General features: G+C 32.2%; 3 protein-coding genes and 1 long non-coding RNA gene across 4 annotated transcripts; 2 read left to right on the forward strand and 2 right to left on the reverse strand.

Annotated features, from left to right (window-relative positions):
- LOC107647796 (transcription factor UNE12) lies at nucleotides 1-4,274 on the reverse strand. The gene is made up of 6 exons (XM_088490266.1): nucleotides 3,626-4,274; nucleotides 2,720-2,839; nucleotides 2,540-2,605; nucleotides 1,380-1,445; nucleotides 820-897; nucleotides 1-738 (listed from the first exon to the last, which is right to left on the reverse strand). Exons 1-6 carry the CDS (start codon nucleotides 3,977-3,979, stop codon nucleotides 508-510), a joined length of 915 nt encoding a protein of 304 aa, XP_088346392.1. The 5' UTR covers nucleotides 3,980-4,274; the 3' UTR covers nucleotides 1-507.
- Nucleotides 2,440-4,186, forward strand: LOC148554403 (uncharacterized). Its single transcript, XR_015885898.1, has 2 exons — nucleotides 2,440-3,542; nucleotides 3,593-4,186. It is a non-coding gene; the product is annotated as an uncharacterized LOC148554403 (long non-coding RNA).
- A 6,828-nt stretch (nucleotides 4,275-11,102) lies between the features above and the next one.
- TSA1 (tryptophan synthase alpha chain) lies at nucleotides 11,103-14,814 on the forward strand. Its single transcript, XM_016349206.3, has 10 exons — nucleotides 11,103-11,244; nucleotides 11,755-11,959; nucleotides 12,460-12,606; nucleotides 12,680-12,745; nucleotides 13,111-13,219; nucleotides 13,516-13,592; nucleotides 13,822-13,899; nucleotides 14,111-14,188; nucleotides 14,289-14,348; nucleotides 14,442-14,814. Exons 2-10 carry the CDS (start codon nucleotides 11,774-11,776, stop codon nucleotides 14,574-14,576), a joined length of 936 nt encoding a protein of 311 aa, XP_016204692.1. The 5' UTR covers nucleotides 11,103-11,244; nucleotides 11,755-11,773; the 3' UTR covers nucleotides 14,577-14,814.
- Nucleotides 14,815-15,026: 212 nt separating this feature from the next.
- LOC107645226 (V-type proton ATPase subunit F) lies at nucleotides 15,027-17,281 on the reverse strand. The gene is made up of 5 exons (XM_016349205.3): nucleotides 17,144-17,281; nucleotides 16,447-16,514; nucleotides 15,811-15,892; nucleotides 15,569-15,651; nucleotides 15,027-15,348 (listed from the first exon to the last, which is right to left on the reverse strand). Exons 2-5 carry the CDS (start codon nucleotides 16,507-16,509, stop codon nucleotides 15,184-15,186), a joined length of 393 nt encoding a protein of 130 aa, XP_016204691.1. The 5' UTR covers nucleotides 16,510-16,514; nucleotides 17,144-17,281; the 3' UTR covers nucleotides 15,027-15,183.
- Between the last annotated feature and the right edge of the window lie 1,843 nt (nucleotides 17,282-19,124).

Consider the following 19,124-nt stretch of genomic DNA (forward strand, 5'->3'; position numbering starts at 1 on the left):
TTGCATTCTTAAAGCAACTATTATCCATTTCACCTCTCCCATTTTTCAAATCCTCTAGGGTTACATCACTAATTAAAAATAATATGCACACCGGTCTAACCTTTTACAAGGTCCCACAATCCACTACAAAAATCTAAGCCCCACTATTAAAGCGCTTTCATCATGTTCCACTACACCCCCCACCAATTGACAGAAAAACAAAGAGAACAAGACCTATCAAGTGATCTTTTCTTCTTTTTTTTTCTTACAATTTCTTTTCCTACACTTTGAAACTTGCCAATACAAGAATGGGTCTGCTGCTATTTTCTAAGACTGACAATTTGCAATCAAACCCTGCATTGACAAGCCACAAATAAAGAGATATTATGGGATCTGACTTTGATTGCAACTTGATGCTTTCCAATTACTTAATTATGGAGCCTTGGAACAGACAAATAACTCATGGGCCACACAGTATTAGGTGAGTGGTAGATGGGACCAAGAAGTCATGCACCATATACCTAAGGTCTATGGAGGAGGGTTAGCTTCAGGCTTCACTATACTAGAGGTGTCCGGGGGTTGTGATTGGTATATCGCGGATGCAAGTGAGATTGGCATGATGCAGAGTGCCTTGGATTGAAGAAACTGCATGGCTGCTCCAACGTTTTCTTCCATAAGCTTAGCCACCTGTCTTTCTGTGCCATCATTTGACCACTTGTCCCAAGCCGGCCGGTTTCTTCCACCATCACCGCCTTCCTCCTGATAGTCACTTAGTTAAAATGGCTGAAGCGATTGAAAGACAACCAAAAACCAAAATTTTCCAACTCAATAATTAATTACCTCAACTGATGATAATGGGATGTCAGTTACCAGTGGTGCCACTGCACCAGCTCCACCCAATCTACTCATGCTCAAAACCTGAAAGGCAGATTAATTAACAGTCATTTGCATCTTCATTTCACATTGCTACAAATTCAAAATAGCCTCTTTTTTTTTGGACATGTTACATCATGGATTTAATAGCGATGTACTCCAACAAAGACCCTTCAAAGTGATTGGATAATGAAAAAGTAACTACAGGGCATTAAGCATTCTAAAAATGCTATCATATTCATTTGACTGTATCCATTGCAGATATTTCCTAGTCTACAGGAATATAATAACATTGGCCAATGGGTTCTCATCTAAAGTGACAACCACTTTGTGGAGTTTGTGGTCTTGAGTTTAATCTCAACTAATTGACCATTGTTGGGACTACGGACAGTGATAAGAAGGCATAGGTCAACAGGTTTGATTGATTGGCTAAAAGCAGTCATTAACAATAATCCAAGACCTAATTATGAAAGTAAATTAAAAAATAAATGCTAGTGACAAGCACAATAACTTACAAAAATAATTACCTTTACTTGGAGCCTTAAGAACTTGACATAATCCACAATTTCATCTAACATTGCAGCTCTATCCGTCTGATCAAGAGAAAAAGCACAATAATATTAAAAATGTTGGAACAATTCAGTGTTATTGTCTTTTTAATGAAACAGAGGGCAGTCATGCAAACAGAGCAAAACTGCCTTCAAAGAAATTATTAAAAGAAATATCCCCTGAAACCAGTAGATTAATTTCAAGCTTCAAGAAGTATAAAAAATTTAATACACATCAAGTCAAAATATGTGGGCATGGTATCCCTCTTTTTATCCTTTTCAAGCATGTTTTTGTTATTTATGCTCAAAGAAACAATTGCATGAAAAGTGGATCAGGAGATTTAATCTATATGTGGAGTTGCAGACAAGCACAATCTTAAACTGATTTGACAACTCAATAGGTCCAGAGGCAGATGCCATATTCTAAATCCAAAGAACACATTTAGTCATTTATATGAAAATAATTTTCAAGGTGCCAATTCGCTACATAAATTACATTATATATATATCTGTAAATATCATATCTACTGGAACAATATATTGACAGGGAAAAGACCAGAAGATTAAAACGAATACAGATCCTCCATATTTCTATGAAAATGGCTACTTCCTTCTATTGTATTTTCTATCAAATCTTCCTATTGAAAGACAAAAAATTGGAGGAAAAGTAAAAGATATTGTTTCTTAGGCCATATTTAGAAAAGCAAACCAACCCCTTGATATAAGTAATAACATCTATTTTAGTATTTATATTGTAAAAAGAAAGATAAGACCTATGATAGGCAATAGTGTTAGTGGAGATCTGATGAGCTAAAGAAGTAGTGAATGAACGATATCTACAATGCGGACAGAATGGCCAAATGCACACCATGAAAAGACCCATTTTTGTTTTAGGAGAAAGACATGAATAGACCTATTCACAAGTTGATAATAAACTAAAGTGTGGCATTATCATTTACAAATTCAAGCTAGAAAGGACAGTGGGGGATGATAATAGATATATCTCTGTAAATGTCAACGTAATACACCATCTTTTCTCACTTTTTTGGCTAAACAAGACAATATTCCTTTCCTTTTGTACTATTTCACTATTGCTAATGTTAAAGAGGATCACAAACCGCATTAGAGCAGTTACATACCTTGTTGACACTTGGAACCAGTTCTTGCAGAGCCCTGATTCTTTCTGCTATTCTTTCTCTGCGCAACTGTAACCATAAGGTAACATGAAGAAGTGAGCTACAAAATAAACACCCCATCTTTAAATTTTAACACCATAACCAGCAGACAGCATGTATTTGTGCAAATATCCCAAAGCTCACCCGTTCAGCTATGCTGTGTGGGTCTGTAGCCTGTCCTCTTCTAGCCCGCACCCTGGGACGCATTGTTGGAGGATGTGGAGCTGCCGGAATAGTAGTAGGCATTGGTTGGCCATGAAAAACCTGTTAAAAGATTACAGATGATCAGGGGGGCAAAATAAGGGGGGTGGGGAAACTAAAACAGCAACTCCTCCTCTGCCTCTCAGCGGCAAGACAAACAGTCCTGCCTCAGTACTTTGAGTAGGTCAGGGGGAAAGACCCTTACAACAAGAAACCATGTATTAAAAGTAAGTATTCACATCCTATAAGAGTTAAGAGTCTCAGATATCCCAGAAAAGTGATCACAGCAGTATGGAGAAGGTGTAAATAAACTTGCACTAAATCGTAATCCTGAAATGTTCAAACCATTCCATCAAAATTTGTAACACCAACTTACACCTATAAGTCAACACCTACAACAATGATTCAATAATAATATGTCAGCACAAGTGCAGAGTTTATCCGTAGCTAGTTGCTCAAATCAAGAAGCACTGAAGCACACACTGCAACAAGTTTTTTCCCCCTGCTGTCTGACCTCGAATAAAGGGGAAAAGAAAAACCAAAGATGACAATCCTGAAACAATAATTTGGTTTCCATAACAGCCATGGAATAACCCTGCCTTGCTCTTTATTTTTTCAAAACTACAACATGCTTTCTTTCCCAACTTCATTTTCAAGGAATTTCGAAAGTGATTCTAATTAGTTAAAAAACTGCCACATGCAATTGTATTTTAGTTCCAGTTCGGAACTCAAAACCCTGCCTTGAAAAAAAAAAAAAAACCAAATTGTGAATGCATTTGAGCTAATTTTCTGTTACACAAAGCGAGAGAGAGAGAGAGAGAGAGAGAGAGAGAGGGACATGGTGTTTACATTCTTAGCTCTGGCATCAAGGACGTCGTCGCGAAAGCGCTTGCCGCTACCGGAGGCCTCTTCCGGTGGCTTCAAGAAGCCTACTCCTGCTGCTGCTGCTCCATCGGCTCCTTTCCCTTGGTCCAAGCTGAGACCTAGCTGGTACATGGGAGCGTGGAAGCCCCCTCCGCCGGCGAGGGGATGAGGGCCAGCATCGCCGGAGTTGAGCTGAAGCATCATGGGAGCGGCGGCACCCGTCGCCAGGGCGGAAACATCGGGTCCGGCGAGGGAGTGGTCGGCGGAAGCGAAGGTTGGAAGGCCGAGTATTTGTTCGAGGAAGTCGTCGGCGGGAGGGTCGGAAGGGTTGTTGGCCATGAGAAGGAGTGAGTGGGTGACTCGGACGAGTCGAGTTAAGTGAGTGGGAGGCAGAAGAAGAAAGAAGAATCTATTACTATTTACTTACTACTTAGTTACTACTTGAAGCATTGAAGCTAAAGCCGAATCTTTTTTTGTTTCTTCACTTGTGAATGCTCTCTCTGCCTTTTATCACCACTTTTTTCTCAAAGGAACTTCATTTTTCGCCATTTGCATCTCCACCCTGCTTTTCTTTTATTAAAACAAAATCACTTTCTTTCTATTCCAATCATGGATCAAATTATAATCTAACATCATTCACGATATAATGTAATAAAATATAAATAACAAAAACACACGGATCAATTTTACAAAACAAAAAATTGCAATTGCTGAATTGCCATGTATTAGTTGCTGGGCTCAAAATTTTTGTTTGGTCTGCTCTTTTTGATGTTTAGGCCCAAAAAATTTAGTGAGTCGACCCGTTTTTGACATTTCTATTAAGATAAGTGATTACTTACATTAAATTTTATATTAAACAATTAAATTGAATATATCAAAGTATTCGATCATTTTCATATATAAAAACTTTGTCTTTGTGTGTGTAATTATTTGATAATTAAGAGATTATTAGATTTGAAAAAAAGAAACTAAAATGAGAAAAAAAAATGTGAGGATAGGGATGATAGAGTCAAGAAAAAAGGGTATATGAAGTTGTAAACTATTATGTAATTGTTTCCTACTTTGATTTCCGCTAAGAAACGCAAGTTCTATAATGTCGTGATTAATTTTCTAATTGCTTCAATGAAGAAATGGAAAGTAGGCATTTTGTGTTTATTTCTTTTTAGGAAAATGATCTTTGTTGCATGCATAATCTTCAATTCTTGATGTAGAAATAGACTCGGCTAGGTTAGGTTTACCCTGCCATGTAATTAATGGACCCGAGTTTAGTCTATAATATTTTTTAATCATATTAGATTTATATCAAAATTAATTATTAAAATAAAATATATATTAAAATATAAAATATAAAATATATATTAAAAATAAATAAAAAATATATATATATATATATATATATATAATAATTAATTTTAATATGTAAATAATATTTTTAAATATTTTTTATAGGGTTATACAAAAAAGTGAAAAACTGAGGTAGTATAACTTTTAAGACAAACTATAAGCAACATAATAACACAGGAACACTTTTAAATGTATCGGTATATTGATATTTTAATAATTTTTAATTATTAATCTTAATTATAAAAAATATATATAATATATATAATTAAGATTAACGGTTAAAATTTATTAAAACAGCAATGTACCGATATACTTAAAAAAAATTTTCAATAACATAAATTACTTAACCATTAAGGTGGAAGTGGACCGGATTATCTAACATAACTGATGGCTCAGTTCGATTCAGCTCATTTTATTAAACAAGTTAAATTTGGACTTTTAAAAAGCCTATTAATTAAAAATGTCAAATCACAGACTTTACAAAAAGTTTACAAAATTCATTGGACTGACTCGTCAAAATATTTATTTTGTAAAAATAAATTATTTTTAGTTTAGAGTTTAGACTTTCAACTATTTATTTATATTAAACAAAAAAAAATCAATAGTCAATATTAGTTAAGATCGTAGGTTTTTTTTTGTTCAAAAAAAGGTTTATGAATTGTAAATATAATTATGATATGTGATTAAAGATTAATATATAAATAAATTATACTTTACAAATTATAAATTATAAATTTTAGAACGCAGTTAATGTCAATTTAGATTTTTTTTTTAAATGTATTGTTTTAATCTCTATTTTACAAAATAGACTTTTTAAATAAACTCGTCGAATCATTGATTTATCCAATTTTGAACAAACTATATTTGAGCCTAAAAAAATCTATAAAATATAATAGATCTAGACTTAAATTATTTATTTATAACAAAAATTAAGTTCGTCAAAACTAAAATTCGACTCAACTCGATTATATTTTTTCGTACTAACCGCACAAAGTTTCAAATCACAAACCTTTCACCAAAATTCAAAATATAAAAAAAAAGAAGCCAACATGATTGACACTTGAATTATGGTGATTATTCTATAAACCTAGGCTTTTTTAGATAAAGAAAAATTACCAGTTGTATACAAATAAAAGCAGGGGCGGAGCTAGATAAAATATTAGAAGGGGGTCAAAAATATTTACATAATAAAATAAGATTAAAATAAAATTTTAAGGAGGGGCTAAACTGAAATTTACATATAATTTATATGTAAAAAATTAAAATTAGGGGGGGCGATTGCCCCCTTTCTTTATAGGTAGCTCCGCCCTTGAATAAAAGCATCTTAAATCCTAAACTTGGTAACTGTTCTTGTATGGATACCTGGAGGGAGAGCTCGGTCTCTGGGAATCGACGCCGAGTTGTTATCTTTGATGTCGACCTTTGAGCTTTGTGGTAATCTGAGCTTTACTCCAAGAGGATGTCCAATCGCGTAGAGCTTTGAGCAAGAAACATGGGGGAGTGTACCTGCAAAGACACTCCGAAGCTTAAGTCAGTATTGAAAATTCAATGTCTCCTTTGAAGATAAAATATCATACCTTTATAGGTGAGATAAAATAGGTCGGTTACGTTTCTATTGATCATCTGAATTGAAGAGCAATTAATAGGTTTTAATAAGTGATAATGTCTGGTAACGGCCGTATCATAGCCCCCAAGCTTAGCCTGACTATATTTTGATAACGCAGGTTGAGCTTTTTTAGTTATAACTCGGTGATTTGAGTTATAGGTATGGAGCCCCCAGATCAACTTACTTTATTAAAATAATGAATAATTTGAATTTCAGACGTGATTTGAATTTAACGTGTATTGGAAAGTGTAGTAGTCTTGTCATTGATTGTGCCTTTGATTTTTCCAATGTAATTTTGAACCGTTGATTTAATAGATGCAACGGTTAGGTTTTTTCGTGGAACTGAATAGTTAATTTGAATAGTTGATGAGACGATTTTGATAAAAGTGAATTGGTTGGACGAGAATATTGAGTTAGTTCACCGTTGTTTGGTGATTTGATTGAGTTTGATTGCGCATGTGTAAACGATGCGACTTTGAATTGAAGAGTTGTCGCGAATTGATCAGTGTTTGTACTTGTATGATATGTGATTGAGTTTGTTGACTGTTGATAGTCATAGTTCGGAATTGAAGATTGAGTTTGATTGCGCATGTGTAAACGATGCGACTACGAATTGATGAATTATCGCGAATGGATAATTGATTAAAGATTGTGTTTGATTGCGCATGTGTAAACGATGCGACTTTGAATTGAAGAACTATCGCGAATGGATAATTGATTGAAGATCGTTGATATAGATCTGATGATAGTTAATATAGATTTGACAATGACTGATAATGATTGATATAGCTCGGATAATGATTGATATAAATATGAAAACTGAGATAATAGATATAGATTTGAAAATAGAAAAACAGATATAGGTCGACGAATAGAGATAACAGATATAGGTCGGCAAATAAAGATGACAGATATAGATCGGCAAATAGAGATAACATGTAGATCGACAAACAGAGATAACAGATATAAATCTGCAAATAGATATTAAATATATAGATCGACAAATAGATATAACAGATGCAGATCGGAAAATCAGATATAGATCGGCAAATAGAGATATCAGATATAATTTGGCAAATAGAGATATATATAACTGATAAAGATCGACAAATAGAGATAACCGATAAAGATCGGCAAATAGAGATAACTAATATAAATCGGAAAGTAGAGATGATAGATATAGATCGGCAAATAGATATAACAGATATAGACCGAAAAATCAGATATAGATTGGCAAATAGAGATATCATATATAAATTGGCAAATAGAGATATCAAATATAAATTGGCAACTAGAGATAACTGATAAAGATCGGCAAATAGAGATAACAGATGTAAATCAGAAAGTAGAGATGACAGATATAGATCAGAAAATCAGATAACATATATAGATCGGCAAATAGGGATAACATATAAATTAAAAAATAGAGATGACATATAGATCAGAAAAATAGAGATAACAAATATAGATCGGCAAATAGATGTATCATATATAAATTAAAAAATAGAGATAACAGATATAGATCGAAAAAATAGAGATAACAGATATAAGTTGAAAAATAGATATGACAGATATAGATCAGAAAAACAGATATAGATTGGCAAATAGGGATAACAGATATAAATAAGAATATAGAGATGATTGATATAAATCGAAAAATAGAGATGACTGATATAAATCGGATAATAGAGATGACTGTTATAGATCATCGAATAGAGATCTTTTATATAAATCAGCAGTTAGAGATGATTGATATAAATCGGAAAATATATATAACAGATATAAATTGGCAAATAGGGATAACGGATATAAATCAAAATATAGAGATGATTGATATAAATCAGAAAATAGAGATGATTGATATAAATTGGATAATAGATATGACTGTTATAGATCAGCAAATAGAGATTTTTTATATAAATCGGCAGTTAGAGATGATTGATATAAATCGGACAATAGATATAACAGATATAAATTGGCAAATAGGAATAACGGATATAAATCGAAATATAGAGATGATTGATATAAATCAGAAAATAGAGATGACTGATATAAATCGGATAATAGAGATGACTGATATAAATTGAAAAATAGAGATGACATATATTGATCGGAAAAATAGATATAGATCGGCAAATAATTATACCAGATATAAATTGAAAAATCGAGATGACAGATATAGATGAGAAAAACAGAAATAGATCGACAAATAGATATAACATATAAATTGGAAAATCGAGATGATAGATATAGATCGGAAAAACAGATATAGATCGGCAAATAGATATACTAGAGTTGAATTGAAAAATAGAGATGACAGATATTAATCGGAAAAATAGATATAGATCGACAAATAATTATACTAGAGATGATTTGAAAAATAGAGATGACAGATATTTGATCGGAAAAATAGATATAGATCGACAAATAGATATACTAGAGTTGAATTGAAAATAGAGATGACAGATATTGATCGGAAAAGCAGATATAGATCGGTAAATAAATATACCAGATGAATTGAAAAATAGAGATGACATATATTGATCAGAAAAGCAGATATAGATCGACAAATAAATATACCAGGTGAATTAAAAAATAGAGATGACAGATATTGATCGAAAAAATAGATATAGATCGGCAAATAATTATACTAGAGATGATTTGAAAAATAGAGAGGTGACAGATAATGATCGAAAAAACATATATAGATCGGCAAATAGATATACTAGAGTTGAATTGAAAAATAGAGATGATAGATATTAATCGAAAAAACAGATATAGATCGGCAAATAATTATACCAGAGATGAATTGAAAAATAGAGATGACATATTTTTTATGGAAAAACATATATAGATTGCCAAATAAATATAATAGATATAAATTGAAAAATCAAGATGACAGATATAGATGAGAAAAACAGATATAGATCGATAAATAGATATAACATATAAATTGAAAAATCGAGATGATAGATATAGATCGGAAAAACAGATATAGATCGACAAATAGATATACTAGAATTGAAAAATAGAGATGACAGATATTGATCGGAAAAACAGATATAGATCGGCAAATAATTATACCAGAGATGATTTGAAAAATAGAGATGACAAATATAGATCGACAAATAGATATACTAGAGTTGAATTGAAAAATATAGATGACAGATATTGATCGGAAAAACAGATATAGATCGGCAAATAATTATACCAGAGATGATTTGAAAAATAGAGAGATGACAGATAATGATCGAAAAAACAGATATAGATAGGCTTTTTCGGGCCTTATTGATTTACTATATGACATTTGTTTACAAAGGTGCAGGTAAGTTTGAAACTATTGGAAGGAAATGGGGCCTATAGAAAGAATGGTGTTTATTTCGAGGCCCACGGCGGCGCCAATTGTTCTTGTATGGATACCTGGAGGGAGAGCTCGATCTCTGGGAATCGATGCCGAGTTGTTATCTTCGGTGTCGACCTTTGAGCTTTGTGGTAATCCGAGCTTTACTCCAAGAGGATGTCCAATCGCGTAGAGCTTTGAGCAAGAAACAGGGGGGAGTGTACCTGCAAAGACACTCCGAAGCTTAAGTCAATATTGAGAATTCAATGTCTCCTTTGAAAATAAAATATCATACATTTATAGGTGAGATAAAATAGGTCGGTTACGTTTCTATTGATCATCTGAATTGAAGAGCAATTAATAAGTTTTAATAAGTGATAATGTCTGATCGGACGTTTTTATTCAAGGATGGAGTCTGTTGAGTCTGATTGTAACGTATAACGCCGAGTTATAACGTAAAGTGCCGAGTTATAGTGCATAATGCCGAGTTATTGTATATAATGTTGAATTATGACATCGAATTTGTAACGGCCGTATCAGTAACCAAAATCATGAAGTTTTTATTTCTAAGAAAAAGATATTTTAAAATAAAAAAATTAATAAAATAATAAATAAAATATTATTTCCTATTAAATCTCATTATTTTAATTTAATTATAATTAAATTCTTATTTTACTATTTTCTTGGTTTCTACTTTCTGCTGTCCTGATTTTCTTAGAAGATTTTATAAAATATCTTTTTATAATTATATTAAATATATATTAAAATAAATTATATATTTATATATAAATATATAGTTGTTAATTTTGATACGTAAATAATATTTTTGATTTTTCATGACCAAAATCGGCATGCACTTAATTTCTTTTCATACAATGTATATATATATATATGTGTATAACTTAAATTTCTTACCATATTTTTTGACAACTGGCACAAAGAATCTATATCAAACTTGATTTGTTTATTTATTATTAGTTATTACCTACTTGCAAGAAGTAATAAAATACAACTATCACAGAATAAAACGCAAATTATTAGTTATAATTTTTCATTTTACACTCATTTTTCCTAGATACCAAAATTACCCTTAAACTCAAACACCTAAACCCTATTGAAGCTTAAAATTAAATGGAGATTTTAAGTTTTTAACTGTGTTGTGTGGAATCTCAGGGAGGTATCTGTAATTTATCCAAAATAAAAAGCGCGCAGACACACGTAAGAGCTTCAAATCAGGGATTAGAGACACACAAGACCAAACCCATTTCTCTCTCTTGAATTTCTCTGACGACTCCGTTTTTGATTCACTTCCAGGTACGAGGTTTCTGCTTCTTCTTCTTCTTCTTTCTAGTATTCGTTTGCATTGGATTCACAAGAATATTCCTTTCCCATGTTATTCACATTTACTGAATATTGGTATGCTAAGGAATTCTGCATTTGATGAACCAGCTGTAGTAGCCAGTTTCATGAATGATATGAAACTGTGAAGATTGCGGATTTGGGATATATTATTTGGCTTGTTGGGTTTATGATTCTGGTATAAAGCTTTCTGCTTTGTAATGGGTTTCTGAAATCTGTTCTAATTTTTTCAAGGAAAGCCAATAGGTTGAGCACATTGTGTTTTTCTTTGTTGTGTTTTTGGCCTCGTTTTGAATTTTGTTGCTATGTTTCAATTGATGCATGTTATGGATTTCATCATGATTATAGATTATATATGTATTTGTTTTCCATAAAGATTGAATCTTATTCTATGTAATACTATGCTATTGAGCTGTTTTTTCATTTAACCACCCTTATTTTTACTCCCATGTGAAATTGCATCAGTCGAAGACAAATATTTTTTATGGCTATTGCCCTGAAATCAGCTTGCTTCTTGCAATTGAAGAAACCAGAGGTCAATTTCCAGGGCTTTCTTCCCTCCAAGAGAGCTATTGTTTCAGTAAAGAGGTATACTCCAGTGGCCGCTATCAAGACGATGGAAACAGTTGGGCTCTCTGAAACCTTCACTAGGCTGAAGAAACAAGGAAAAGTAAGTGTTAATTTTTCTTGCTGATTTGTGCTAAGCAATCAACAGTCAACACTGAACTTCGATGGATGTTTATGATGTGGACCAAAGGTGGTACTAGTAGGAATGTTTAACGGTAGAAAAATATGGTATTGTTTAATTCATGTAGCCAAATCGACCTAGTGGAACAAGCCTTGGTGGTTGTATGCGAAGTTGCATGTATGACATGCTTTTCATTTTGTATGATGCAATTTGAATTGTTATGTATTGCTTACTTATTTTAAAAAAAATATAAAATCATAATAAGATAACTTTCTGGTTTCATATTCTATGAATTTTTAAATCTTGGACTCTTATTTTTTTATTTATACTGGGTTTAGAATCATCTTTTATGTGGGACTTGGTTATATTTTGTAAATTGTAAGGTATCAACTTTATTGCAAGGAGATGTGAGTCAGAGTACCTTTTTTTGGCTTGTGATTGTTGATTGAATGATTAGATTCTAATGAATATTTTGTGTCAAGGTGGCATTCATTCCATACATCACAGCTGGTGATCCTGATCTTTCAACCACAGCAGAAGCACTGAAAGTTCTTGATTCATGTGGCTCCGACATAATTGAGCTAGGTGTTCCATACTCAGATCCTTTGGCAGATGGTCCTGTTATCCAGGTTTGATGCTTTCTTCTCCTTTAGTGCTATTTCATGCTGCCTGATTCTCAAACTTATCAGTCTTTCCTTTCAGGCTGCTGCTACTCGTTCTCTAGCAAAGGGCACCAATTTTGATGCTATTATCTCTATGTTGAAAGAGGTTTGTTTATGCAACCCTTTTCCAGTTATTGATTATTCTAATTGCTGTGTCCTCTTGCAACGATTTAATACTCTGTCTCTTTCCACTCTTTGTCTTCTTTAATTGACAATTTAGCTGTGAAAATACTCCAAAAGATGTTAATTAAATTAGTCCTGTCTTTTCCTCTACACTTGTTCTTAAAGGTAAGGAGATGCTGTTAGACAGATGTCTTTTAGGTTCTCAACCCTTCGTATCATAATATCATGTTACTCGACTTGTTTTGAAAAAGAAATAACTTGCTCAGAATACCTTGCCTTATTCCTTTTCCAAGTGTCCCTTCCCTTATATTCATGTATTAATGTTTAACCACCTGATTTATTTGCCAGGTTGTTCCACAATTGTCTTGTCCAATTGCACTTTTTACTTATTACAATCCGATACTAAAGCGTGGCACTGAGAAATTTATGTCTACCATTAGAGACTGTGGTGTTCACGGTGAGACATGAGTAATCGCTTACCAAATAGCATAGAATTTGTTACATTGTAATGTCAGGTTTGTTCTTCTGAAAAGGTTCTATGATAAACAATGTCATAAAATGCATAGACAAGACAAAGGGAAGCTGTAGTTAAAGACATTTCATATTTGCTAATTTAAATTTATTATTATAAAAGAATGCTCCTCTGTACTTTTCTGCCAAGTCATGTCAATTGCCACATTGTCGTGGAATTCTCTTTTTTCTCCAATTTGGCAATCAGGATAACATTCGTTTCTTTCCCGTGTATACGTGCAGGACTTGTAGTTCCCGATGTTCCTCTGGAAGAGACAAAAACTTTAAGGATGGAAGCAAAGAACAATGGAATTGAACTGGTAAACTTCTTTTTTACCCGAACTCATAATTACAGAACCTTTCAAGTTGAGCATGATGGAGAAGGCATGGTAATGATTGAGGAGCAATGTGTGTTCTATTACATTATGCTTTTTGTGATATTACATACAGTTATTGGTGATAAATATTCTTTTACTTCATTTTGATGAATGAATGCGTTTGTGTGTGTATATTTAACATATTTGGGACATCTGCTTTGATATCATTAAGGTACTCTTGACCACACCTACCACACCAACAAACAGAATGAAAGCCATTGTGGATGCGTCGGAAGGATTTGTGTATCTTGTAAGATCTCTGTCTTCCATTATGCTTTATTTTTCACAAAAATAATTTAGTCCGCGTCAAATTGGGTTTGAAAGGTAACAGTGTTAACAAATTATCTTCTAGGTTTTTGGATTAGAATATGATGGTAAAAACAGAAAACATCTTGCAGAACACTCTCTGTCCAAACCCTGCCAGCATAAAGTCAATAATCATTTGTTGTTTTAAATTATAGGTGAGCTCAGTGGGTGTCACCGGAGCCCGAGCATCGGTTAGTGATAAGGTTCAAACTCTTTTGCAGGAAATCAAAGAGGTTTGTCTGTTTAACTCCTGTTTATGTCATAATATTCTGATGAACCTTAAGATTTATGCAGAACGCCTTGATCGTTATTTTATTTTATTTTAAAATTCAGGCAACAACTAAGCCAGTGGCAGTTGGTTTCGGGATATCGAAACCTGAGCATGTGAAACAGGTTAGTTGTCTCTGCAGATTTTTTTATTCTTCTTGTTCTATCACAGTGGTTACTTTTCATACTCAAATCAACAATTTTTGACTTATGATACAGATAGCAGGATGGGGGGCAGATGGTGTGATTGTTGGAAGTGCTATGGTGAAGCTGCTTGGTGAGGCTAATTCGCCTCAAGAGGGATTGAAAGAACTGGAAAACTTAACCAACTCCTTAAAATCAGCACTTCCTTGAAATTAATTAGCTTTTAAGCCCAGAAACTTCAAACTAGTTGTGTCTGCATAGATAATAATGGTTTGAGTAATTGGTAATGATAATAATAATAATAATGGATTGAATAAGGATTTATTTTTCTTATCTTATAGATGTGAAATTTTATCCTTCTCCATAGTAAAGCCATAGTATCAGCATGGACAAGTAGCTACAACTTAACATAAAATTATATATACAGATTCAAATTTCGTTGTTGTTCCGGTGCTAGAATAAGTTAAAATTTGTGATGATCCCAACGTTTGATAGTTGGTACTTGGTAGCCTGTTTTCACAAGCATATGTTCAGGCTCATCTAACTTTGCACAATCCATCAAATTGCCAGATCTTTTAACACAAATTTGATCAATATTTCATGATCTTATAGACGTTGAAAATTTTAATACAAAGCTAAAGCAGAAGCACATGATGCAAATTCATAATTGCCACAGCAGTATCATATAATTTATTCGAATAATAATCACGAATATTTGGCTTACAATTTAACTCACAAGGTGACAGAGGATAGTCTCAATCTATAATAACCAATAACAAAGCACATATCTTTAAAAAAAAAACTTTAAACTAGGAGCTTAGCGTCTCCCAGAAGCCACAGATTCCGCAGAGAAGAGGTACTTCACTCGTGAAAGAACTGAATCATGGGCAGGATCATAAGGATGATCCTTCGAAGGAATCTCCAATATTGCAGGAACAGGCTTGTTGTAGCTATCAACTAAAAATCTTATCATGTTTGCAACCTGAACAATGAAACAAAAGGCATTACATCTCGAATTCAAAATGTAAAGTTTTCGAGGGGAAAATATTTATTGTCCTATGGCAATAACCTATATTGTAGTTCAATGAGAGGGGTTCGTTCTAGGCAGAACATCTTCAAAGAAATAGAATCAATATGCAGCTATAAACTACTCTAAGGACTTTTCTTTACTATGAATCTGTATGGATAGAAAAGCAACTTACATATTGGCTTATTAACACAATTGCAATATCTTCCCTAGTTGTGAACTCTTTGAATGCATCTTCAATTTGTTTCACAGTTGTTTCTGAAATCAACATCCCAAGAGAGGATTAGAAGTCTATTATTAACACTTAAGAAGGCAGCAAATTACTAAAATTTCTACAAAATTGCCATATCATTACAAATTGAAATCAGTTAAGCATAGAAGAAAGTTCATAAAATGAACTGAAGAACAGTTGCATACTTGAATCTACAATAAGATAATTTGTCTTCCTTCGCAAGTCAACATTACCCACTCCAGCCAGCAGAAATCCAACAACGGTATCCTGCATTATATTCCATTAAGTAGTTATTACTTTTTATGGTAGAGTGCATCTAAAATATCAAAATTCAGAACAAACATCATAGAAACTAGAATGCGTCATGATGCTAGATTTCTGATATCAAATATTGCATGTATGCACCAGAAGAGATCTAGGCAAATTACATAGGCTAGTATTATATATGGATTATGGTAAATACAAATGCTTCAACAGGCTAATAGAGCTCTAATGTACAGGTCAAGATAGAAATAGGTTTTGCACATCCGCACCTGGCACTCATCAAGACATCAACCACTAAACTTTCAAATATATATTGGTGGATGAAATAGGGTCATCTTAACAAGAACAATCATAAAAATTAAAGATAAAATGCTACAACTTTGTACCAACAGAAAACATTGAACCTGAATTGTCATCCAAACTCCCACCCAACCACCACCTGTCCTAAGCTAAACCAGAAGGTTGAATTGCACATTAAAAAAATTGAGAAAGAATCAAAATAAATTACCACACAAACCACTTAAAACCCTCGTCAGTCACAGAAATGCCACGCTTACCTCATCTGCGATCATAGCAATGAGTGCTGAATTTTTTGTGGGAATTTGAGCTCTATTTGCCATTTAACCTGAACAATTGCAATGAACAAGATTAAGGGGAAAAAAAAAGTAAACGAAAGATGACATACAAACAAAGATATACAACTTGTAATTTGAAAGATTCAGCCACATACAACAAGGGTAAAAACATGATATCAGGTCCATTCTTTCAAATTTATATTGATCGGTTTTAGCACCATATGCCACAAAAGAAAGGGATGACTTCAAATTCTTTTACATCAAAACGTTTATCAATCAACCAGACCCAGCGTCAATTGATTGAAACAAATTGCTAAATTATATTCGATAAACTAGCATCAGCAAACTAAAGAACATGAGATTTGTAAGCAAGATGCATGAAATCAAACATCATTAGAGAAGCAGAAAATCATACTCTAAAATGATAGTAAAAGGAAGAACCAAAATCATAACAAGATATCTTAAACACAATTTAAAACGGCGAAATGGAGAACTTGAAGGTCAGGGGGGAAAAAAAAGAATTTTGAAATCTAGGTTTATTTAGAGTAGGTATACTGAATAAATCCGAAGCAAAATCGAAGGAGATCGCAGCTTATTGCATTCATCAATCATCAAAACTTTGAAAGCTCAATGGATGAAAATAAATGGGTGAGAACTAGGAATGGAGATTGAAGCTTACCGAATGAATGGATTGATGAGAGTAAGGCTTGTCAGTCAGTATCCACGCATCTACTGCTCTCAACTCTGTTCTTGCTTCTTCGTTTTGATTCAATCCGTATATGGTAATCAATACAGTTTTTTTTTTTTACCAAAAAATACGAGACTCGAATTCACAACTGAGTATAAAGAGACTATGCCATTTGAGTTATAACTGATTGACAAATACAGAGTTATCTTAGTTAACATGAGAAACTGATAATACATAATTATATATCAATGTAAATTTTTTTATCTAAATATGTTCTCTCATTATATATAATTTTAATTTTTAATTCAATAAAAATTTGAAAACATATATGTAAGCACACAAAAAAAACTTCAAAAGTCAAAACATCAAAAAAATATTTGATTTAAGAAAAACATATAAAAATAAAATTGAATATATTTGGACTTTTTAAAAACTAATAGACTGCTACTAAAATCAGAATATTTGTAATAATTAAAAATATATTTGATTTTAAGCCCTAATTTTATCACCAAGGCCTAATATATAGGAATTAATATATTTGCCTAAATTTTTAGCTTTATCAGTTGGTGAAGTTGAAACCATTAATACAAGTAAATTCAAGTGTGATTACAGTTAGTCTTTTGTAATTAACTAGTTTTTCTCTTTAAAAATAATTTTTTACATACTAATTAATAATTTAATCTATCTGAACATATTTAATTAAATCTTCTCCATTTTTTTTATTTAAGATATAAAATATGATCTCTTATTAATTATTATATATTTTATAAGTAAAACAGAGAAAATCATTAAAAAAAAATTATACTTTACACCTCAATTTAAAAAAAAAAAAAGAAGAAGAGAGAAACTCCGCTCTTTAAATAGAATAGATAAATGAAGAATAACTGATATCCATCCATAATTTGATATAATAGAATGGACTATAGAGGTTCCAAGCATCCAAAAACAAAAAAAAATTAAAAAATTAATATATTTTATCAATATAAAATAATATTTTAGACTAATAATTTATTTTTATACTATTAAATTTTAAAATTTAATATAAAAATATTTTTATTAATTAAATATTAATAAAAAATAATAAATTTTGTTCGTGAAAAAAAAAAATAGGCCATGCTTCTAAACTAACAGTAAATTCGATAATTTGGAGTTTTGAACTTTAAATAAATAAATAAGTAGAGCTTAATGGCAATAAGTTAGAGAGTAACAATTAGAAATATCAATAACTTTTTATTGGAAAAAAATTATTCATTACAAAGAAATGATAAATTACATCTGAACTAATAATTAAACAACCACCACCACCAATGTTTAATATGCTAGATAAGATCGATTATATGGATCTTCTTCCGTGCAAAAAAGTTAAAAGTCACACTCACAACTACTATTCACATGGATGATTAATTATGAAAAAAATTTCACTACACATCTAAGCAATTTTACATCTAAGTTCATCCAATTCGGAGGATTTTGTCTTCTTCTTCTTTCTCCTCCTCTTCATCTTCTTCCTCCTCCTCCTGCTTCTTCTTCTCCTTCTCTTTTTTCTTCATCTTTTTTTCATTATCGTCATCGTCACCACCACCATACTACCACATCCATCTCCTCCTCATCCTATTTCCTTTTTATTTGAATTTCTTTAATCTCCTCCTTTCTTTTCTTCTTCCTCCTCCATCATCATTATCGTCATCACCAACACCACTAATATTTTTTAACATTTTTATTGATTCTAATTTTTCTGTGGTGATCGAATGAACCGAAATTATTATCAAAACGAAACTATTATATAATCCCAAATGAACCAAAAATGGTCCATTATATAAGTTCGAATTCAAAAACCCTTACATCTCGAATGAACCAAAAATTAGCTCAAAACGAAACCATTGTATAATATCAAATGAACCGAAAATTGTCGATTATATAAATTCAAATTCGATGATAACGATAACGATGATACGTATTAGAAGAAAACAAT

Source organism: Arachis ipaensis, chromosome B6 (genome assembly GCF_059453495.1).
Source record: "Arachis ipaensis isolate K30076 ecotype BB chromosome B6, ASM5945349v1, whole genome shotgun sequence".
Classification (NCBI taxonomy): domain Eukaryota; kingdom Viridiplantae; phylum Streptophyta; class Magnoliopsida; order Fabales; family Fabaceae; genus Arachis; species Arachis ipaensis.